This window comes from Nelumbo nucifera, chromosome 1 (assembly GCF_055504915.1).
Source record: "Nelumbo nucifera cultivar China Antique chromosome 1, China Antique-T2T, whole genome shotgun sequence".
Taxonomy (NCBI): Eukaryota; Viridiplantae; Streptophyta; class Magnoliopsida; order Proteales; family Nelumbonaceae; genus Nelumbo; species Nelumbo nucifera.
This window is the reverse complement of record NC_142649.1, coordinates 54,330,530-54,355,986: the sequence shown is the minus strand read 5'-3', so window position 1 is coordinate 54,355,986 and position 25,457 is coordinate 54,330,530. Positions and strand designations below refer to the sequence as shown.

Below are 25,457 nucleotides of genomic sequence, written 5' to 3'. Positions count from 1 at the left end.
ATCGACAACGGGAAGTGGAAGAGGAGGTGATGAGGAGGAAGAAGCATCACCGGACCCCAAAATAAACGGAGTAGACTCAAAGAAACTGACATTAGCACACACAAAGGACTGTCGAAAACTAGGATGGTAACACCTATACCCTTTCTAGGTCCGAGAATAGCCAAGGAAGATGCACTTGAGAAAACGAGCATCGAACTTGTCATTCCCGGGACCCAGATTATGGACGAAGCAGACACACCCAAAAACTCTCGACGTAAGAGGGAACGGAGACAAAGTGGGAAACAAGACCTGAAACAGAGAATGACCATCAAGGATGAACGTGGGCATCCGATTAATCAGAAAGCAAAAGGTAAGCACTGCATCACTCCAAAAAGGTTTGGGAACATGCATGTGATGAATGAGGGAACTTGTTGTTTCAAGGAGATGGTGATTCTTTCTCTCAGCCACCCCGTTTTGTTGTGGGGTGTAAGTACACGAGGTTTGATGTATAATGCCGTGTTGGTCCAGATATTCCTGAAATGATGAGGATAAATATTCGCAGCCATTATCAAAACGAAAAACTTTGATGTGGGTACCAAATTGGTTATGAATCTCAGCATAAAATTTCTGAAAAATGGTAAACAATTCACTTCTTTCTTTCATTAAATAGAGCCATGTCATCCTTGAAAAATCATCCACAAAAATGACAAAATATCTGTATCCATTATATGACATCACTTTATAAGGACCCCAAACATCTGAATGAACTAAAGAAAAAGGACTCGACACACGGTTATCAACCCTAGAACTAAAGGAAACACGATGGTGTTTCCCAAACTGACACGACTCACAATCCAAAACAGAAAGCTGACTCAAGGACGGAACCAAGGACTTCAAGGCTTTTAGCGACGGATGACCAAATCGGCAGTGCCACTGGAGAGGAGAAAGAGATGGCTGGAGAGTTGTTGAAGTTCTACCACCACCACCGTCAAGATAATACAGTCCACCTGCTTGATGCCCTCCACCAATCTTCACCCCCGTCTTGAGATCCTGAAAAACACACATAGAAGGATAAAAGGTAATGGAGCGGTTAAGTGATTTGGTCAGCTTACTAACAGACATAAGGTTAAAAGGCAATTTAGGAACATACAGAACTGATGAGAGGGATACAGGATCTAGGTCAACATTACCAACACCACAAATTGAGGATGTGGAACCATTAGCAAGGGTGACAGATTGTGATGTTGAGCAATGAGATAAGGAGGAAAACACACCTAGAGTTCCAGTCATGTGATCGGAGGCTCCAGAGTCAATGATCCAGGGATTGGGTGTAGATGTCAGACAAGCCATACCTGAGTGAGCAAAAGTCGTCATGTTCTGCTGTGATTGGATAAACCTCTCATATTCATCAGGGGGAACACTCACCATCTCCTTCATGGGACCATCTGTGGATGTAGGAGGCATCTGATCAGATAAATGATTCTCCTATCTAAAGCTGGAACTTGAGTCACCGGTCGCGGCATCATTGGCCCAGGTTGAGGGAGGACTATGTAGATCATAACAATAGTTGATGGTATGTCCATCCATACCACAATGAGTGCACTTCCTCGGGCCTGAGCTACGTCCTCTACCACGGGCTCCCCCTGAATCTCTGCCCCCAGTACGACCACCACCACGATTATGAGTAGACCCACCATTGCCACTTCGGCCATACGCAGAACCACTACGGCCAAACTGAGCTCCCCTACCTCCACCTCTCACACCACGGCCTCTCGATGCAGCAAAGGCAGATCTATCTGAGATATTAGAGTTCTCAATAGATCCGATAGAAATCCTCCGGAGTCAAGCAAATACCTCTTATAGGGACGGAAGAGTTGATCCTCCTAATATCTGAGCCCGTACCGGTTCATATTCAGACTTTAGTCCCACCAAAAATCTAGTCACATCAAGCTGCTCTCTCTGTTGTTGCTGAATCTTGACATCAGAAGTGAGAGGATGATAGACATTCAACTCATTACGTATGTTCCTCATGTTGGCATAGTACTCCTCAAGACTTTGATTGCCCTGTTGCAGGTTAAAGTACTCTTGATAAAGCTGATAAACTCTGGTTGTATTGTCCTACCCCGAATACAATTTCTACACATGGTCCCACACTTCTTTGGCAGTATCAAGAAACATGAAGTATAATCCTGGGTTCCATACTGTTCCACAACCATGTGATGATCTGAGCATCCTCTTGCTCCCAGCCTTCATACTCGTGAGAGTTAGAGGAGGGTTTCTCCTCTCTGATGTGTTTTACCTCCTTCTTTGCCTTCAGAAAGACTTCAACGGATTTAGCCCAAGGCACATAATTCTCTCCATTTAATTTAATGGAGGTCATCTGAACATTCAGGTAGTCTGTAGGCACCATCACACTAGGTTTATAATCATTATTATCTCCCATTATGTTATCACCGACTCTGCACACTTGTTGAATTCTATTATCACTGAGATCTGCACACTACACACCACTAGGTCACACCTGTCACACTGATTGCAGCACTTATTGTTGCTGGAATGTGTGTTATTTACACCAAAAACCCTAGATCACACCTGTCACACTGATTTCAGCACTTGTTGCTGAAAAGTGTGCTCACACCACAAACCCTACTCCTACAACTACCTAAAATCTCACCACTATACGATCATATCTCTTCCTTCAAAATACACAAAAAAACCAGCACAAACCCTAGCACATTACTGTCCAAAACCCTAGCATATGGTCTGAAACACACTTCCTATTTAATCCATAACAGATATCATGCACTGAAATCTCTTACCTTATCACTGAACTAACACCCATACGAGCAGGAAATCAGTCCACACACAACAGCCACTGCACACACAACAGCCACACACGACAGCCACTGCACACACAGTTCGGCCCTCTATTCTTCCTCTACTAGGAGAGGGCGATCTCAGAAATCACACCAACCGACCACATACAACCTGACTAGAGGCATAGAAACCTCCAAGGGAAGAGGGCGATCACTCCTTTTCAGCCCTTTCCCTTATCTCTAATCGAACACAGAAAAAAAAAAAAGGAAAAAACCTAGATAGGGTGCGTAGAGAATAGAAACCTAGGCAAGCAGAAATCTAGGCAGATTCAAGGTGCTCTGATACCATGTTAAAATTCAGGTCTGCCTTAGAGTTCTGCCTGTCTGAGATCAGTTATGTAGAAGAAGAAAGGTGAAAGAGAGAGAGAGAATTCTGGTTCGAACTGAAAGAGCCAACATGACTTCTCCCAGTCGGCTAGGAAGTATTTATATTATTATTAAAACATAACTGAAAAGACCTATGTGCCCTTACTTAAGTTAAGAGCACTTGTTCCAACACACCATTACAGATCAGCAACATTAATCTAGGTATAAAGACAGAAATACCCCTACGCTAACAGGCTTGAACAGGAACTTCTTTACTTCTCTTGGAATCTTCCCTTTTTTTCATTCACCTTTTTGTTAGGCCCAACCCCAAATAAACCCGCTTTCATTCTGGAGAAACCTTTTGAAACTTGAATAGTGTGGTGGTTATTCTGGCTTCTAAAACAAGTCCATCCTTTTTTCGAGGATTAGACAACAAGACATGATCTTTTTTGAGATGCCTCCTCATTTGTTTTGAGACTGCCTCAGGCGTCAAAATTAACCTAAGAAAAAGTGAGTTAATTCCAATTGGTGAAGTGCAAAAACAAAGATGAGCTGGCTGCTACTCTGGGTTGTATAAGTGGTTCTCTACCATCTAAAGTTGTTGGTCTACCTTTAGGAGACAACTATGGATCCAAACAATTGTGAAGTATGATCTCCTACCCACGCTTCACTACATCTGTACATTGGGAACATCTCCCCATGAATGGTAACATGCAAATACGGGAGATGTTCTCAATGTACAGTTGTAGTGAAGCGTGGGTAGGTGTGGGTAGAAGATCCAAACTCAACAATTATGGGATCCGGTAATGGAAAGGATGAGGAAGTTGGTAGGGTGGAAAAGAGGGTACCTCTCAAAAGGTGGAAAAGAACCTTCATTCAAAGTGCCCTCTCAAACTAGGAAAATAACCTTTGGGAAGTGGGGAAGACCCAAATGAAGAAAAAGATTTCATTCAGTGGCCTGGCCCCAAAGGTCTTCCAAGAAAAAAAAAAGTAATCTCTATAAATCATGAATAAGGCCCTCCTTGGAAAATGGTTATGAAGATATGGGAAGAAAAAGAAAGTCTACGAGGGACTAGGAAAGTGTGGATCTTGACTAGGAAAAAATCCCAGGTTAGAAGTTCATATGGGTGGAACCAGCATATGCAAAGGCATCATGGAAGGCAGTGAAAAATTCTTTCAATTCATCCAATATAAACCAGGAGCTATATATATAAACACACTAGAAATATTTGTGTTGTGAATCAAGACCATTGTCTGACTCATACCCATCTTGTTTAACTTGGCATCAAACACAGATGCTACCATTAAGGAACATATGAAATCATAGGTGGGCAGATCAACCCAGGAAATCCTGCCAATAGACTGTGGACAGCAAGGTTTTAACAGAACAATGGGGGGGAAGGATCTATGGAAGTGAACCTAGGAAGCCTATGTCCCATCAAAAGTAACATTCTTTATTGGGCAGCTATCCAGGATAGAATCCTCAAAATTGACAAGCTGTTACAGGACAGGATGAATCTTGACAACTAATTACATATATTTGATTAAGTAATGTAGAAGAAATTGGGTAATAAAACCCAAAAAAACATTAGTATCTTCATAAAAATGTTCTAAATATTCTTTTATACAAATGCCAACATTCCATTCATCGTCAGTTATAATGGGATGCAACCTTCTAACATAGAATAGGTGGAATTTCACCTATGTTGAACATCTAACATAAATAATGTTCAAACCATCTTCACATCATTAATAAAGTTTTTTGTTACTGATCAAAACAAAAATGTTCAAACCATCTTGAATACATAAATTTAAAATATAACATGCACACCTAATACAAAACATTTTTCCTTCAAAAAAATAGGTTAATTGAGATTTTTAAAATATTTACAGCAACATTATTGCTAGCATTATCAAAGCTAATAGAAAAAAGATTTATTCTCAATACAATCAGTACATGTAGTATTTAAAATAGCATGTGGCAATTCAAGTCTTGTAAAACTTAAAATTCTTTTTTTGTAACTGCTATGAATCATAAATGAAATGACCAGTTACACAAATATAACTAATATTATATTTGAATGACCAAATTTCTGAAGTTAAACTTTAGAAGGGTTGAAAGTAGAAAATAAACATTTTTTACATGAAAGAAAAATTTTATATGCATCTGTTCTTGCAGTATATATAAGAACTTTTCTAAAACAGGAATTTACAAATAATTGTAAAAATATTTCAAATTTTGGATCTTCAGAAAATATAAATGGTTGTTCTGCATGTACAATATACCTAGCAAGTGCTTGTCTCATTTTTTCTTGTGAATATTGAAAAGTTGTTATAAAAACTAGATGTGTGTGCAATTTGTGTTTGTGATGAGTCATTTTGTTTTTCGTGTTTCTGGATGTCTTCTTAAATGTCCAGTACCACCACTAGATTGGCAAATAAAATCTTCTTCACGTTTTTGGCAATGGCTCTCATACCCTTTCCTGTAACTTCTTTCATTGTGAAGTCCAAACATCGACAGTTTTTCTTTTGGCTCCCGTTTCCCAAGTTTCACTGCCATCATATTGGGAATTTGGGACTGATAAAATGCTCCATCAAAGCCAATGCCATAGGTAAAGGTGGTTGGGAAAGTAGTGAGAATTTGGGCCTTTTTCCTCAGGGGGAGAGCAGTGAGAGTGGGGTTAACCCATTTGAGACTCCTTTACCCATTCCATTGAGTGATCAGGGCTGTAAAGGGGAGGGTTGTCAGAGGTATCAGGAGTTGAAAGTGTATCACAGGCGATGGAGGCAGGTTGATTTCGGTCATCAGCAGTCCAAGCCAGCCCCAGTTCCTTCTGCGGATCCAGATCCAGGTACTACAGTCCCCTTATCAGATCCGGGTCTCACTGAGATACCTTCCACTGTTGCTACTTCCCTTCCTTCGGATGACCTTGACCTCCCCATTGCAGTCCGTAAAGGGAAACGGCGTTGCACCACATCCACAGCTCACTGTATTTCCTAGTATATGTCCCTCTCCTTTCTAAACCCTTGTGTACTTCTGCTTCTCCTCCTTTTCTCCTTTTCTTCTTCTTCTTTTCTCCATTCGAAACCTTTTTGGATTCAAGACTGACTGTAGTCTTGATCGACTACTTGGTATCAGAGCCTATCTAGGGTTTCTCATGTGTGTCTAGTCCAGCCAACCACATGAGAACTGCCTAGGGCTAGAAGCTTACAAAGAATTGTTCGTTGGCTGATTCTTGGAGGTTACCAGAAGGGATTAGCAGCTGTCCAAAGGCTTGTAGAGGCTTGGAGAGTGTTTTGGTAATCAGGAAGAATCAGAGAAGGTTAAAAGGATCGATATTAGGATTCAGGCCGAGATTGAAGGTGGCGATCAGAGTTTTCTGGGTAAGTTTTTATTTTTTCCTTGAGATCGTCGACAGTCAAAGATAGGTTGGACCTATCTAGGAGGAGCGGCTGAACTCTCCTTTATTTTCTCAGAGGCGATCAGGTTTTTCTGATTTTTTTTAGGGTTTGTCATTAACCCTACAACCAGATTTGATTGTAAACCTATTTGGAAGGTGTGGCTGAGCACTGTTTATGTTCTCACAAAGGTTTCCTTAACCCTACGATCAAACCCTAAATCTGCTTCAGCATTATAGATTGTTTTCTAAGTGGTTTTTAGACCTGTTTTGGCTTCAAAGCCTGTTTTGGGGTGAGAACCTTTATTGGACTGCTTACATTCTGAACTGTCGATTGGTTTCAGATCAGATCCGAACTGAACTCATACAGAATTCTGACTGCGATCCGTTATTTAAGTGTTGTTTTCTATTGCAGTAGCTCTAATAGTTCTTAATTACTAATTCTTAACCAATAATGGAGTTCAAGAATCAGGGGAAAGGTGTTTTTGGGAACAACAGTTCTGGTAATATGTCTGAGACTGCGTTTCAGATTACAAATGTGAGATTTGACGGATCCAATTACTTAGAATGGGCCCAATTGGCCATGATGGCTATTGGGGGAAGAGGAAAACTTAGCTACCTATTGGGAGATGTGAAAGAACCTTCCAAGGAGGACCCAATGTATACCAAGTGGGTTCAGGAGAACTACTTGGTTATGACATGGCTGTGCAACTCTATGCAGCCACATATCAGCCGAAATTATTTGTGGGCAAAAACAGGCAAGGAGATCCGGGATGTCATGAAAGAGACCTACTCCCAACCCCTTAATGTTGCTAGAGCCTATGAATTGAAGTGTGAGGTAAATAACCTCAAACAATGAGAGAAACCAGTCTCTGTTTATTTCTCTACTTTGAAGTCTCTGTGGCATGAAATTGACCATCTGGAGACTCTTGAGTGGGAAAGTCCAAAAGATGCACAGACCCATAGAAAGCAAGTTGAGACCAATAGGGTGTTTGAATTCCTGGCTGGTCTGAATTCCGATTATGACATTGTGAGACAGCAGATACTAACAAGAGACAGTGTGACCTTATCTCAAGCCTACTCTTTGGTGCATAGTGAAGAGACTAGGAGAAAAGTTATGATGCAGCATCAACCCTTCCCCCCAGCCCTAGCAGCAGTTAAACCTAAGTCTGGGAGTGATATAGAAAGAGACATGAAGGAAGATAAGCGGGATCTAGTGTGTGAACATTGCAAGAAACCCAAGCATACTAAAGATACATGTTGGAAGTTGCACCCTCATTTAGTCCCAACAAAACTACGGAACAAAAGGGGTAATGCTCATATGGTTAATACCGATTCAGCATCCTCATCGGGCACAAAAGACACGCCCCTAGACACCTTAGCTGCTGTTCGAGCTGCCCTAATACAGTTGGTTGGGATTTCAGCTCAGTCATCATCAGCCCCAGCCACATCGGCCTTTGCTCATTCAGGTACTCGGGCCTCAGCTTACCATGCTTTAGCTCCAGGTAACGCTGAACATTGTTGGGTAATAAACTCAGGTGCATCTGACCATATGACTAGCTTGCCATCACTGTTCACTACCTATCACTTATCTTCTAGTAGAGATAAAGTATCCATTGCTGATGGTTCCCTTGTTCCCATTTCTAGCAAGGGAGACATCAAGTTGTCTGATACTATCTCCTTATCCTCAGTCTTGCATGTTCCTAAACTTGATACTAATTTACTTTCAGTCAGTAGTATTACAAAACACCAGAACTGTTCAGTAACCTTTTTCCCTGACCGATGTGTTTTTCAGGATTTGGAGACGAGGAAGGTAATTGGGACTGGTCGTGAGACGAATGGGATCTATCTGCTTGGAGAGAGTTCTCATTGGAAAGAGCATGTGGATAAGAAGTCTTTTGTTTCTCAGTCGTGAGTCCAGTTATGCTTTGGCATAATCGTTTAGGTCATTTATCATTTTGGTCTTTGAAGAGTTTGTTACCTAATTTGTTTGAGTCTGTTGAGATGTCAAATTTGAGATGTGAGAGTTGTAAGCTTGCAAAGCATTGTAAAACATCTTATTCCTTGAGTAATAAAAGAAGTAGTAATTCTTTTGATGTTGTGCACACCGATGTTTGGGACCCATATCACATCCCTTCTATGGGAGAGTACAGATATTTCCTGTTGTTTGTTGATGACTATACCCGTTTTTCTTGGGTTTACCTTATGCGTTCTCGAGATGAGGTTCCCGCTCTGACCCAGACCTTTCATCAGATGATTTTAACCCAGTTCAGGGTCAAAATCAAAATCCTTAGATCTGATAATGCGAAAGAGTACTTTGCCAAGCCACTGGCCTCTTATCTACTCGATCATGGGGTTATTCACTAGAGAACTTGTCCTTATACACCACAGCAAAATGGGGTTGCCGAGAGGAAGAATAGGCACATTTTGGAGGTGGCTAGAAGCATTGTGTTTACCTCCATTTTTGGGGCGATGCTATTCTCACGACAGTGTATCTCATTAATCGGGTTCCCTCACGGGTTCTTGACATGAAGCCTCCGTTTACCCTTCTATACCCAGATGAGGAATTATTTACTGTTCCCCTTAAAACCTTTGGTTGCACCTGCTTTGTTCAGATTCTTGGCCCTCATCATTCCAAATTTGACCCTAAGGCCTCCAAATGCATTTTTCTCGGTTATGCACAAACTCAAAAGGGTTATTGCTGCTATGAACCTATTTCCGGAAGATGATGTCTCGATGGATGTCACTTTCTTTGAGGAGGTACCCTATTACCCTAGGGTTTCTCCTCAAAGGGAGAGTAGTGAGAATTTGGGCCTTTTTCCTCAAGGGGAGAGCAGTGAGAGTGGGGTTAACTCATCTGAGGTTCCTTTACCCATTCCATTGAGTGATGAGGGTTGTAATGGGGAGGGTTGTCAGAGGTGTCAGGAGTTGAAAGTCTATCACAAGCGATGGAGGCAAGTTGATTTCAGTCATCAGCAGTCCAGGCCAACCCCAGTTCCTTCTGCGGATCCAGATCCAGGTACTATAGTCCCCTTATCACATCCAGGTCTCACTGAGACACCTTCCACTATTGCTACTTCCCTTCCTTCGGATGACCTTGACCTCCCCATTGCAGTCCGTAAAGGGAAGCGGCGTTGCACCACATCCACAACTCACTGCATTTCCCAGTATCTGTCCCTCTCCTTTCTAAACCCTTGTGTACTTCTGCTTCTCCTCCTTTTCTCCTTTTCTTCTTCTTTTCTCCATCCGAAACCTTTTTGGATTCAAGACTAACTGCAGTCTTGATCGACTACTGGGAAGAACCGACCGTTTTAATAAATCTAAATATCGGTAGTCCAGTCCAATATCTTTTTTTTTATTTTTAGTCCAGTCCAATATCCCAACTTGATTTCAATAGATGAAACATCTTAGCCTCCCAAATTGCTAACTTGAGACATTTGAGCAAGCCTCCTTGTTGAAAGAAAGTTGAGAAGTTGAAATGGTAGAGATTAGAGACTAAGAGAGAGAGAGAGAGATAAATTGTAGTAAGAGAGTATGAAATGTTGATTTTTGTTGCGACAAAATGAGTAAGGATAAGGGAATTTATAGGAGTTAGGAATATTGAATTGGCCAAAACGCCCTCCTAAACTAGTTTATAGTCACTAGGACTTGGGAGGGGTATTTTGGTCTTTTTTGAGTTTTTTAAAAGTTTTTTATCACTTCAAAATGTCACCCCAAAGTAGTTTATAGTTGTTGGGGGGCATTTTGAGGATTTAGGCCCCCTCAATGACTAAATACAAGGATGCCCCCCAAACTAGCTGCTTATAGTTTTTTTTTTGGCAGGGGGATTTAAGTCAGTTAGGGCCTTTGGCCTCCTAAAGCTAAGTGTCATTGGAAAGGGGGCCCAACTCCCTAGCTCGACGGTGTGAGTCATGCCTAGAACAATTGCACAACACAACACAGTACTATAGCACAGGGACCACTAAAGCACAGCCCACATCATGTCAGGCAGCCTAGCCCGTTTTACACCTATAATGGTAACTCATTGCCTTCACTAGAACCTCCTCAATAAACACCTTGTTTTCATAATATGTGCATTTCCCTCCCCACAAGTTACCAATAGCATACTACTCCACATGGCTCTTCCTTTTCTATTTCTATTCAGCCCTTTAGATACTAGCATTGAAGAAGGATGCCTCAAGCATGGATAGAAAATAACTTTGTACCCTAAAGATTCTAGTGAACTCCCACAATAAGCTAGCCATCTTGCAATGCACAAAAAGTGGTTTGCTGTATCCAGTTTTTCTTTACAGAAAACACATTGGATAAAGGACTATTTTAATATTGTATCTCAGGGTTTCCTGTATCATTACCATTTAAAAAAATACCTTGTCCATGAAGAAAATTCATATACTGGGCAAATACTAAAAAAGAATATTCTTACTATAATTGACAAAGAAGATAAAGACCAAGAACTTACAGCAACATTTAGTAGTCCAATAAATGGATATAACGATATCACTGATTTCATTTTCTTCCTTTTTTTAGTTGTCAGCTTATAAAATTGAAGCATCTTACCAAAAACCTGCAAAAGTAAGAAAAAGAATTAGCAACTGAGAACATCAACATACATTTGAAAGTTTCCACAAAAATATTTCCATTTCAATAGATAACAAGAAATATTACTGGAAGCTAAGTTGGGTTTGGGATGGGTTTACGCTAACTAGGCCCAAGTTGCAACCCTAAGACTAATGGATCTATAATCCTTTAATTCTTTTGCTCCCTTTTTCTTTGGTGTCAATGAGATGAAAGTTGCATTCAAACTCCTTTACATAGCACCATTAGTGTGGAAGTCCACAAAGACTTTCATTAACCATCCTTGATGGCATTCCAACACTTCTTTTTATAAGTAAATTATTTTATTAAGTGAAAGAAACATATTGATACAAGCATTCCTTGGAGAGGTGTGAAATGCATCCTCTCCCAACATAGTAAAAGACAAATCAAACTACAGTTGTGCCCAATACAAATGTTCCCTAATTGCCCCTTGCTTGGCTGAACAGTCAACCAATGCATTTGCTGATCTCTCCACCCATTGTATTCTTGCAAACATATTCCTTGTCAGCCACTTGAATTTCTTGACTTTATTCTTAAAGCCCCACACAATAAACTCCGGGTTCCTCAACCAGCCCACTACCACCTTGGAATCCCCTTCAATTCTTAGCAGTTCCATATCAACCAGCCCAAATCCGGATGGGATGTTGGATGTCCTTGTAGTCTGTAGAGCTACCTTGGCAGCTCCTCGGAAGGTCATCCATGATTTTCTCCCTACTTTTCTAAATCATATCAGGTATGACTTGGCTTCTGGTAGTAAAATCAGATTTTGGGAGGATGTGGATTGGGGATAACCCTATGGGGTGAGAGGTTTCCTTCTCTTTTTTATCTTTCTAGGTTCAAGGGTAGGCCTATTTCTGAATTCCTTAAGTCAGCATTCTCACCTTCCAGGGTTGAATTGGAACTTTGGCTTTAACAGGAACCTTAGATAGTCTGAACTTCCTACTGTCCAAGCAATTAGGCTTGCTGAATTCAGTGTTCTTGGGAGAAGGTGGATCGGATTCTAGGGTTTGGGGCCCTAATTCTGACGGATTATTTTCTTGTAAATCCTTCCTACACTCTTTGGTAGCCACCTCCTCCACTCATTCTTTCCCAGTCAAGGAAATTTGGTGCTCTCCCATTCCCCCTAAAATCAGTGCTTTTTGTTGGGAAGTGTTTCATGGTTGTATTAATACCTATGATGTTCTTCAGAGAAAAAGACCAAATTGGTGTTTGTCCCCTAACTGGGATGTCTAGGGATGAGCAAGAAACCGAACCGAACCGACCAAAACTGAACCAAAAATTCGATTAATCTAACCGGTCAGTTCAGTTTTGGTTCGGTATTTTTAAAAAACTGAAGGTTCAGTTCAGTTAAACAATATAGAAAACTAGTGGTTAACCGAACCAACCAGTATACATATATTTCTATATATTTTATGTATATTTATGAATATTATATATTTTTTATATATTTTATATTTTCTATATTATAAATTAATAAGTATGCATTATATATAAATATATATTTATAAAATATAGTATATTATTTATTATTTAAAATATAATATTTTATATATATTTCTAATTTTTATTATATATTAATATATTTTTTATAACATATATTGTAAATATAAAAAAACCAAAAAACCGACGAACTGAATCAATAGTTAACCGATCAGCTTTGGTTTGGTTTCGGTAGAAAACCGGTAATACCGATTCGGCTTCAAAAATAGTTAGCTTTATTTGGAATTGGTTTTTTTGATAAATGATTGATATCTTATTCAAAATCAGCATAATGATATTACAAAACAGACTGCCCAAGGAGAGGCACGAGCTGGTACCTCTCCTCAACAACAACAATGTACTACATCAGACTAGGAAATGAGAGTTTACAGAGCTGCCCAGAATAAATGTTCCCTTGATACCCCTTGTTCGCTTTTTTTGGAAATGGTTTCCTTTCCTCTTTGGTTGCACTAAAAGGAGGGGTAGGATCCTGTGGAGATACTAGAGCAGCACTACTTTGGAATGTTTGGGAGGAAAGAAATGCAGGAATATTTGAAGAAAATGAGAAAAATAAGGAAGCCTTGGTCGAAACAATAACTTTGAGAGTGGCACACTAGGCAAAAAGCTTGAAGTTGTTTTCAGATTTTAATGAATTGCTCTATACTCCAGTCCTGTGGAACAAGGTGATGTGGCATGGTCAATTTTTTTTTTTTGAAGATAAATAAAAAAGAAATTTTATTGCTAAAAGGAAAAACAGCACATCATAACTAGGTGACAAGATGTCACCCCCTCCTGATTACACTAATGTAAGGCACTAAGGCCACACAAAAACAAAAAGAAGCACCATTTCAGAAATAAGATAGATATCAGCATTCCTATTAAGAATTCAGAGAAGTCCAGTCCAAAAGTCAGCTCCAAAGTCTTTTTTCCGCAGTCCTTGGAACTCTAGAAGCAAGAGCACCCAACCAATAACTGTCGAACTAATAATAACTACCAGCTCTTCCATACTTTTCTCTTTCTCCTCAAAGATCCTTCTATTTTTTTCCTTCCATATTTCCCAGCACATAGCAAAAGGAATACATGTCCAAAGGATCTTGACTTTAACTCCACCTTGGATTCTTGGCCAACAACTGAAAATTTCAGCTGGATCAGCCAAAGGGCTCTTGACCACCTTGAATACTATGTTAGGAAACTGCAGACCTTTAAGTTTCAAGTTATCCTATGTTAGAATGCATCCTCTCACAATCAACCAAGCAAATTTCCAGCCCTTGGTGGTACAGGCTTCCACCAAACACCCCTAACTGGATCAACCTCCACCTGATTTCTGATCAGTGCTGAGTACAATGACTTGATAGTAAACTTCCCATCCTTACACTCTTTCCAAATCTGACATCTGTAACTGAGGAGTTGATCTCCAAGGCCTGAAGTTCTGCCAGCAACTCCAAGCACTCCACCTCCCAATCAAAAAGGGGTCTTCTAAAATTTGGCCTCCAAACCACAGCACCATTTACTACTTCGTAGCAATCTGAAATTGGCACTCCTTTCTTACTCAGATTATATAACCTTGGGGCTTTGAATCCCACCAAAAGTTCATCACCCCATACTTACAAGCCACCACTCTCCTCCAAAGGGCCTCCCTTTCTCTTCCGAACCTCCAAACCCACTTCCCCAATAATGCTTCGTTGAAGACACCAACCCTTTTCACCCCTAAACCCCCATCATTTTTGGACCTGCACACCAGCTCCCACTTAACCAAATGTAACTTCTTTCTCTCAGCCCTAGCATTCCACAGAAATTCTCTCTCTAACCTTTCAATCTCTCCCACCACAGCAGCAGGAGCTTTTAAGTAAAGATAAATAGTAAACCGGAAAATTTGAGAGAATACTTTTTATCAATGTTAATTTTCCTGCAAAGGAAAGAAATTTCCCCTTCCACCACACCAGCCTTTGGTCAATTCTGTCCAAAACAGGTTGCCATGTAGAAACGGAAGAAGCCCTAGCTCCAATTGGAAGTCCAAGATAGGAAAAAGGAAACTCCCCAATCAAACACCCCATGGCAAGGTCAGAGTTTCTAGCTGCAGCATATAGACCTATGGGGTTAAGAAGGCTAAAGAGTTGGGTATTAATAGACTGATCATTGAGGGAGACTCGAAAACTATGATAAAATGGTTGTAGGAGGAAGGGGTGACATGGCAGTTGAGGAATGAACTCAAGAGGTTTAAATGGCTATCAAGGGACATGTCAATCTGTGTGAGATGGGTGAGGAGATCTGCCAACAGCTTGGCAGATAGCTTAGCTAAGCAAAGGGTACAAAGAACACATCTGTTTTGGGCTCAATTGTAAATTTGATTTGGGCCAGCTTACTAAAGCTGGTTTATTTCACAACTTCTTGTGTCCATGATTTTTTCTAATTAATGAAACCTTTTCTGTGTTGATCAAAAAAAAGGTAGTAATTCCACCCTACTAGTCTACTAGAGTCCCCAAACCCTAAAGGGCCCAAGTAGAAGAATACCACATTTCCAGCCTCATTCCTCAGAACCCCTCCCAACCCAAAGGGGCCTGGATATCATTAACTGTTCCCACCAAAATTCAGCTTCAAGAAGGGGCTGTGGCAACGGGGTGGGGCGGGGCGGGGCGGGGCGGGGCGGGGACGGGGAGCCTCTCCCCATCCTCGTCCCTGGAAAAATCCCCATCCCCATCCCCGCTAACGGGGACAAGGTTATCCCCATCCCCATCCCCACGAGGATCCCCATTCCCCGTGATTTTTTATAATGTTAACCATTTTGTTTTTTTTATTTTATTTAAAAAATAAAAATAAAATAATTAAAATTTACAATCATATTAGAAAATATTCAAACAAATTCAACCATATTTTTAAAAATATTAATATAAAGATGTATGTGTACATATATACATATATAACGTATGCATACATATATACATTTATATATTAGTGGGGATCCCATGGGGCGGGGAGTGCTCTCCCCGTCCCCACTAACGGGGATGAAAATTTCCCCATCCCCGTCAACGCGAGGGGAAAATCATCCCCATCCCCTCCCCATTCGGGGTGAATCCCCACGAGGATCGGGGAAATGGGGAAAATTGCCATCCCTTAGCTTGTGCTCACCCTAATGTTTATAGAGGAACAACTTGTCATCGTTGACCAATTCCTCTAGATATCATTGAAGGAGACATGGTGGAATAAGTCCAAGGATTTCAACCAATGTATCACCCTATTCATCACACATTCCTTTAATTCATGTTGGTTTCTCCCCTTCTCTTAGAAGATTCTAGCATTCCTTTCTTCCCAAATTGTCCAAATCAATGCTACTCTTTCACACCTCCACATAATTCTTGCACTACTAGCACATTCCACCTGCACCCAAACATCAAGAAAAGCCAAACCCATAACTCTGCAATAAAGGAACAAGATATTAGTAAATGCTACTAGTCCTCATTGTTAAACTTGCAAAGAATACACCAATTAGATGAGATACAAAGGAAAGGTCTTCCCTTTTGTAGAATGTCCAAGGTGTTTACCTTAGGGGAAATAAGCTTGCACCATACTTCTTTAACAAGGAAAACCTGCTAAGAGGGAGACTACCAAAGGGACTTGAAGAAAGAAGCACAAAAGAAAAACCCTTTAGGCCAAACATGGTGCCTTTTCCTCTTCCATTTGATTAGTTGCTTCTTCCGCAACCTCTTTCATGAAAATTGTAACCAAATTCTCTGCCTACTCCCTCAATATGCTTTTGAATTGGATCCCATCCAACTTCAGCCTTCTTACTACTTCCTCTTTGTAAAGATTCGAGTAATAGTGAATAATCTCATCTTTGATTCTGTCTCCTTCCACCAAATCCCCATTGATCACCAATCACCTCACGTCCTTGCATTTTTTTTATCAGTAACTCGCAGATTTTATAAAACTTAGAGAGAAAAGAAGAGGGAGATAAACACTCTTATCTCACCTCACGTCCTTGCATTGGCAACCTTGTCGAAGAAACTTGTATTTTTTGTCACCAGTTTTGAGTCAAATGGACCTCAATCATTCTTTTATTGGTATACAGACCTCAATCATTGACATCACTTATATTGCAATAAAATATCTTCTTAAAAGGCAATGAAAGTTATAAAATCATTATTTTTTATGTGAGAAATAAGAATTTCAGACCCTAACATAGACTTGTTTGGGCTTGCCTCGAGGGGCGTGGTACAAAGGCGACTCATAGAATCAAGAGTGCAATATATTTTACATCACATTAGCTACTTGAAGCAATGCAATTAAGGAAAAAAAGAGATTGTGGGTTTTACATGCTTGAAAATGCATTATATGTTTGCTTTTATTTTTAAATTTTCATTTGAATATGCTTTACATGTTATGTTTATGTATTTTAATTTTAGATAATAGGTTTTTTAAAACTTTTTTTTTTAATTTAAGTTGATATTTTTTATTAACATTATGTTTAGTATTTTTTGCATTTTTTTAATTTTTTGGCATTTTTTTGAATTTTCTGACTTGTTTATTTTTTAGCTATTTTTTGTAATTTTGTGCCTTGCTTAAAAAGGTGTGCACCTCGCCTTGCGCCTTAGGCGAAAATTGGCCCTTGTGCTTTTTTTGCGCTTTGCGCTTTTAAAACACTGTAGCAGAGGGATTCTTTTCTCAGACCATGAAAATTTAAAGCTAGAGTCCTAACCAGATGTTGATTGGGCAGGTTGCTTAGATGACAGGAGATCTACATCAGGGATATGCACCTTTGTGGGAGGAAACTTGGTCTCATGGAAAAGTAAAAAACAGCCAGTTGTGGCTAGATCAAGTGCAAAGGCTGAATATAGATCTATGGCTCATGGTGTTTCAAAACGACTTTGGGTGAAATCTCTACTTAGTGAGATTGGAATAAAAGCTAAGGAGCCCATGATGTTATATTGTGACAACCAAGTTGCAATCAATATTGCCCACAATCCAATTCAGCATGACAAGACTAAACACATTGAGGTTGATAAGCACTCCATAAGAGAAAGGGTGACAACTAGAGAAGTTTGCTTGCCTTATGTCTCCTCTAAACTACAATTGGTTGATGTCTTCAACAAAGGAGTTGCAAAGAACAAGCTCGAATACAACCTACGCAAGTTGGGAATGTGTGACATTTACCCCCAACTTGAGGGGGAGTGTTGAGGTTTTAGACAAATTGTGTAGTTTATAGTGCTGGTCTTTTATTATTTACCATTTAGGTTGGAAGTGGGGACCACAGCACTCTTGTTGGGTCCTTTTTGAGCAGTTATTTTAATTGTTTTATGATGTTTTTATGTGTTAGCCGCCTATAAGGGTATATTGGTCTTTGTACTCTTTATTATTTTAGACGATAAATAATAGTGAAGAGGGTGGCTAGCATTATTGCTCTCTTTTCTCTCTCAAATCTCTTCTCTTCCTTTTCTCCTTTCTTCTCTTCTTCTACAAGAAATATTCTTTTCTTTTATAGATTTTTTATTTCAGCACTTTTCTACTAACAAAAAAAAAGCTGAAAATGCAAGAAATTAAGAACAAAAGAAAGGGATGGAGCCCCTGTTCTAGACCCAGAAAATCTGGTGAAAAAAATACTACAATCAAAGAAGAATATGAAGAATAAAAGATGGGGTGGAGCCCCTGTTCCGCCCCTGTTTCAGACACCAAAAATGAGGGGAAAAAAAGCTGAAAACATGCAGGAAATTTAAGAACAAAAGAAGGGGTGGAGCCCCTGTTTTAGTCCAATAAAATGATTCAGAAGACTTGGAGAAAAAGATACAAAAAGGAAGAGCAGAAAAATGGGGTGAAACCACTGTTTTAAACCAGGAAACATAGAACAAAACTAAGAAGAAGAAGAAGAAGAAAACTGATGAACTCACCTTGACTTTAGAGGACTGTGTGGGGACGACGGAGGACTGTTGTTCTCTCCTCTTCCTCGGTTCAACTCTTTTCTCAAAGTGAAACCCTCGAAGATTAATTTTTGTTTCTACTTTCCTCACAACAAAAGCATGATAGCATGCAACAGGTTCTATTATAAAAACTAAAACAACCAATAAAATATTATATATTTTATATTTATTTTTATTTAATAAATATTTATATATTATATATTTGCTTCAGCCCCCTAATCATGTGCCTAACATAGTTTTTCCTGGCGTTTGGGCGAGGCGTAGGGGTGGATTCGAGCCGAGCCGAATAGTACGAGGCTCGAGCTCGGCTCACCAGGGTAGTACAAGGCTCGAGCTTGAGCTTGAGCTCGTTTCGAGCTAGAACCTTGAGCTCGAGCTCAGCTCGAATCAAAAACTCATAAGCTCGAGCTCGATTTGAGAAAAAATGTTTTATAAAAATAAAAAATTATATATAAAAAAAATATTTTTTATTTGATATTTAAAAGATTAAGAATTATAATATTTTTATTATATATATATATATATTATTTTCTATAATTTTATTATTATTATATATATCTATATATATATAGATATATATTCGAGCTCGGCTCGTTTATTAGTCATGCCTGTAAATTGGGCTCGAGCTCGGCTCGTTTATTAGTCGAGCCTGTAAATTGGGCAAGAGCTCGACTGAAACCGAGCTGAACTGAGCTCGAGTAGCTCGTGAAGAGCTTGGCTTGTGGCCACCCCTAGCGAGGCGTTCTTTGAAAAACGCCTAGTCGCCTTGACAACTATGATATCAAAATCTTATTTTGCTTTATCTCTTCTTTCTGCCCCTAATAGCCTTCTAGATCCCTCTACCTTATCCACTTCAACAATAATATTCAAATATCCTTCGTTCTCTCTTCCACTTTCATTCTTTGATCTTCTCTTTTAGAGCCTTTAATTTTTTACTAAAATATGTCTTGCTGAGCCATTAAAATGTAACTCATTCCACCACTGTTGTACTCTCCCCCCAAAACCTCCTTTTTTGAAAGGTGCAGAACCTTCTTACAGCCATGTGTTCAAAACAAAAGGGGGATGATTTGAACCCAATGCTACCACAGTACAGCAATACTAGTGTGTGATCTAACAAAGGTTATGGCAGGGCTTCCATGATCATTGATTCTAAATTTACAACAAATGCTAGATGTAGTTGAGATTGATCCGTTAGGTATAAAGTTAGGTTTTAGCGTTTTATTTTCCTGATAGAAATAATAATAAAACAGTAATTGTTTCTTGTATGCATTATTGACATCTGTTCATATTTATTAGTCTTATGAATTGCAGATGCATAAAGCCTCTAGTAACATCAGCAACAAGTCTAAACATTCACTGTTCAGGTCCTGAAATTAAGGTTCCATATTGCATTAGAAATGAGTTGCTAATTAGGTATAACCAATCATAATCATTAATATGGTACAGTCAATATGATAACAGGAAAAATAAAATAAACAGAAAACAATGTTCCATAAAGATCACAAAAATAAAGCCATAACACCTGAAAACGCAAGTAAACAAAAAACAAAATGACACCTGAGCAACAGTGAGCTCCTGACAAGCCTCCTTCCATGTAGTGATGAACATCTCCATAGAATCATCTCCTAGTCGAAGATCTCCAACTTTATCCTGGTTAGTATCTTCCTTTCTACCATAGTTTTCTCGGAGAAGAAGATTGGATTCAGCCTCGTTCAACTCAACTTTCCCTCTTTTAGGTTGTTTCTGCGGCAAAGAGCCATTACCACTCTGGTTGCCAAATTTCCTTTTCTTTCTAGTTAATTTTCTACTCTCATCTGTAAGGGATGCATGGCCATCCACATTACTTTTCAATCCAAGTCGTGTCATCTCTTCGGTGGCTGATGGGTAAGGGCAGCTACTCACACATTTATCATAGCTTTTTTTATTTTGAGATAAAGCCTTACCCTGAATATTCAGATCATTCTCATCAGTGTCATCATCCTCACTACTAGAATCATCACCACTTTCATCATCAGAACTGGATGAAATAAATTTTATGTGCTTGGCACCAAAATCCTCATATGCAGAGGAGAATGACTTGATGCGTTGAGATATAGAATTGAATCGTCTGTCAAGCACCTTCTTCTGTGAAAGAATACTAGATTTTTGTAAAAACTGCCCTTCCCCTTTACTACTTTGCTCATGCAGCATTGGTTTCATAGCCTGGATGGACTTCTTTAATGCATTATCTTCCGCTTTCCTAGCTTCACGGATAAAACTAATATGCATCCTATGGTCACCAATATAGTAATAGTTAGAATTAAAAAAAAAAGAACAAAAGAAAAAAAAAAATCAAGGCCAATTCATATAAGCTAGCAAACATGTCTTCATGATAGATATTGGAATTTGGAAGTATACAAGTCTTGGAAGTGCAATATCACCAAATAAATTTAAAAAAAGAAAAAACTACAATTTCTTAAAATTCTGGTTTCCTTTGTGAAAGATTCCCATGAAAGGAAACTTGACTAAATTAAAGTGCCCAAGAAGGCTAAAATAAATATTTAAAGACTAATAGAAAAAGAGAAAGTGAAAGAAAGATGAAAAGAAAATTAAAAAAAAAAAAAAAAAACTGAGAATTCAGCCCATAAGAAATATCAGTCTACATAGTGGGTTGTTCTTACTTTTAGGTTTTATATGTTATGTTTTGGATTTGATGTTTTCCAGATACTCTTGCTTCCGCTTTCATTTTGAATTTGTCTTATATGTTATGCTTATGTATTTTGCTTTGAGCCAATAAGGTTTTCAAAACATTGGGAGAAACACCTCCATTCTCTCACTATCAAAACAAATCAAATCAAAGCTCTTAGCTTTATAAATGAAAGATAATACTCTGGATGTCTCAAGCCACATGGCTTCATATAGAGAAAAATAGGGTAAACTAGCTGTTAGTGTTAGAAGCCTAGCACCAAAAACAAACTAACTATTAGAAACCCACTAACCAAAATAATTGTTAAAAGCCTACTACTGAGTTCAAATGTGGTTTCATTTGTCTTCCCCGTTAAAAATGATTTGGTGCTTCCCAAAGAATAACTTTAAGCTGCATCAGCCGTTCCATTCAAGAAGCACTTACATCTCCTGGTTGGAAACAAGGTACAGAAGAGGGAGCACCATCAGGGGAGAGGGATAGGAAAGCACCAAATTTCTTCTATAGTGGGGGGAGAGGAACCAGAAACAAGGGAATTAAACATAGACTTACAAGAAAACTGTCCATCAGGGGAGAGGGAGCACCATCGAGCACCCCTCCCATCATTAACAAGGGCAACCAATTCCAAAACACTCAAGAAATTACACACCAAGGGGATTTCTAACTCTCTTAGGTTTCTAACAAACCCCAAGTTCCAAATCATCCCAGAAGAAGGGTGATGATCAATGAAATCATCCACAGGTCTACCTTTAAGACTAGAAAGAACAAAAAGGGAAGGAAAGACAACTTTCAATAGGGATTCACCCACCCACACATCTTCCCAGAACCTTATTTTACTACCAGAAGCCAAATCATCCCTTACACAAGTGAGGAATGCAGGAAGAATACCATGAATTGCTTTCCAAGGTGTAGCCAATGTAGCTCTTTAAAGAAAATCTGCACCCCAGCCATTTCTTGACAGCCCATGAATACTAGCCACCACTTTATGCCATAATCTGTCACTTTCCACCAAGAATCGCCGAAGCCATTTGCATAAAAGTGCCTGGTTTCTCATGCTCATGTTACCAATCCCCATCCCCCCCCCCCCCTCTTCCTTTTTCTTAACCACTTTTTCCCACCTCACCAGATGATCTTTCTTACCTTCTCCTGGTTCCCAAAGGAAATCCCTCATAAGCTTCTCAATTCTTTTCACTATTGCTTGAGGCATCCTAAAAACTGACATAAAATAAACTGGGAGATTAGCTAAAGTGGATTTGATCGATGTAAGTCTCCTACACAACAAAATATAGCTCCTCTTCATCCGGCCAATCTCTTCTCAATCTACCACTAGACTCCAAAAACTAGATCATCTAGGGTTATCTCCTAGAGGTAAACCTAAATACCTTAAAGACCAATCCCCACTCTCACACCCCAGGTTTCTGCCAAAGGTCGTATCTCCTCTCTTTCTAAATTAATCCCCGCCAGTATGCTTTTGCTCCAATTTACCCTCAAGTTAGACATTCTCTCAAACAGATTGACCACCAGTTTCAAATTTTCCACACCTTCTCTATTTTCCCCTTCACCAAAAACAAAAAATCAAAATGTCATCTGCAAATTGAAGGTAAGTAACTAAAACCTTGTCCTTTCCCACCAGCCACCCTTTGAACAGCTGCAAACAATTTGCTCTGGAAATCAGCTTACTAAAGACCTCAGCCACCAATGTAAAAATGAAGGATGAAAGTGGATCACCTTGTCTTAAACCTTTAATCCCCTCAAAAAAATAAACCACCAACCCATTAATAATTATTGAGTAGTGACTTGTTTCCAAACATCCTTTAATCCACTTACACCATAAGTCTCCAAAACCACAGCTTCTCAAGAATCAAGTATTGATAAGGAGCTCCCAATCCATTAAATTATAGGCTTTCTCCAAATCCAATTTGATTGCAACCCCCATTTTCCTTGATTTCTTTTGGGCCTCAACACATTCATTCACAATTAAAATTTGATCCACAATCTGCCTCCCCTGAACAAATGCCCCTTGAGACTGGGAGATAAATGATGGGAGCACCTTCTTGATTCTTTAGGAGAGGACCTTAGCAATCAACTTATAAATGCAAGTAACCAAACTAGATGGCCTGAAATCTCTTGGGTGACAGGTGTCATTCTTTTTTGGCACCAAAGCTAAAAAAGTAGAATTCATTTCTGGGTTGATTTTTCCCCTTCTATGAAACTCCTAAAACATATTAATCAAATCCAATTTTATTATATCCCAACAATCCTGATAGAAGGTCGTTGTAAACCCATCAGGCCCCGAAGCCTTTGGTCCACAGAAAACACAACTTCCTTGGTTTCTTGCTCCTCAAATCTTCTCTCTAAAATTTCCACCTGATGAGCTCCCAAAACATTCCAATGGAGACCATCCACTGACCATCTTTCATTAAGTGGCCTTCTATATATGGATCTCAAATGTTCAGCAAAGGCACTAGCTATCTCTCTTTGATCTGTGATTTCTCTACCCCCACAACTAAAGATGAGATTAGATTCTTTCTTCTTCTACGTTAGCAATAGCATGAAAGAATCTAATATTACCATCCCCCTCCTTGATCCACTTCTCTCTTGTTATATGTTTCCAACTGATTTCCTCTTTCAAGAGAGTTTCATCTAGCTTCTTTTCCAAAGATCATCTGACTTCTCTATCCCCTTCTATTAATGACCCCTCCTCTTCTTTTCTACCAATATTATCAATTTGCTCAATCAGAGTAGCTTTCTTTTCCTCTAGTCCTCCAAACTTTACTTTGTTCCAGTGATTTAAAAGGCACGCCTAGGCGGGTAGGCGCCTCACCCAGGTCCTAGGCACAGCCCTTTCAAAAGGCATGTGCCTAGTGCACCTTGCACCTCAGCCCAGGTGTGCGCACCTTTTGAAAATTTGACTCTTTTTTCCTCTTTTTGAATCTAGCAGCTAGACCAGAGCGAAGTAGAACCCCCTATTTGGTAATGTTGTCCATTCATTCATCCTAATAAAATACCTTCTTAAAAAGCAATTAAAACTATAAAATCATTATTTTTTATGTGAAAATTAAGAATTTAAGACCCTAACATGGACTTGTTTGGGCTTGCCTCGAGGGGCATGGCACAAAGGCAGCTCGTAGAATTAGGAATGTAATATGTCACATTAGCTAATTGAAGTAATGTAATTGAGAAAAAAAGAGGTTGTGGGTTTTATATGCTTGAAAATGTTTTATATGTTTGATTTCATTTTTAAATTTTCATTTGAATATGCTTTACATGTTATGTTTATGTATTTTAATTTTAGATAATAGGTTTTTTAAAACATTTATTTTAAATTTTAAGTTTATATTTTTATTAATATTATGTTTTATATGTTTTTTTTTGCATTTTTCGAATTTTTTGAATTTTTTTATTTTTTAGCTTTTTTTTTATTTTTGTGCCTTGCTTAAAAAGGTGTGTGCCTCGCCTTGCACCTTGTGCCTCAGGCGCCTGCACGCGCTTTTAAAGCACTGCTTTGTTCAGGTATTGAACTTGTGTTTCCCATCACTCTCTTACCCTCTCCATGAACTCCAAATGAGAAAGCCACAATGACATATTTTCAAATCTGAACAAGGTAGTACCTCCTAAAGCATTCCGTTGGAAGAGACAAATCAGCCAATGATCCGAGGCAATTCTAGGCCGAACACTACCCAAAAAGCCACTCCAATATTCTTCCCAATCCAAGGAGACAAGAAATTTGTCTAATTTGGAACAAGTAGGGTTTTCCTGGAGCTTTTACCATGTAAATCTGAATTGTCCCAAAGGTATTTTCGTCAGCTCAAAAAACTTCTATGAAATCATTAAATCTTTTCATGCCGGTATTCACCCTCCATCTAACATTGTTTGACTCATTGGCAATTTTAACTATATTGAAATCTCCTCCTAAACACCAAGGTCCCTCCCAAAGCCCCCTAACATCTACAAGTTCTTCCCACATCAAGTTCCTTTCCTTATAGGGGCTTGGTCCATAGACATTTGTGAGGACCCACACAAAACCATCCTAGGCAATTTTCAATTTAACAGACTATGAAATTTCCAATAACCTCTTCCAAGCATTGTATTGTTTCCTCCCTCCACACCAAGGTTCAAAGTGATACAGGCCAATACGCCCCAACCGGCATATCAGCATGTATCTTGGCTCGCTTTTTTTCAGTTTTTTTTTTCAAGCGGGTTCAAAGGGGTCAGTTTAAGCCCGTCTAGC

General features: G+C 39.2%; 1 protein-coding gene across 2 annotated transcripts in view; it reads right to left on the bottom strand.

Annotated features, from left to right (window-relative positions):
- NOV (Histidine kinase-, DNA gyrase B-, and HSP90-like ATPase family protein) overlaps positions 1-25,457 on the bottom strand; it is a 74,689-nt gene that overhangs the window by 45,274 nt on the left and 3,958 nt on the right. For both annotated transcript variants that reach the window (XM_010248802.3, XM_088896791.1), the window contains exons 3-4: positions 20,101-20,812; positions 11,019-11,123 (exon numbers count right to left, since the gene is read on the bottom strand). In XM_010248802.3, coding sequence (XP_010247104.2) covers positions 11,019-11,123; positions 20,101-20,812 — 817 coding nt within the window. The remainder of the gene's footprint in view (positions 1-11,018; positions 11,124-20,100; positions 20,813-25,457) is intronic.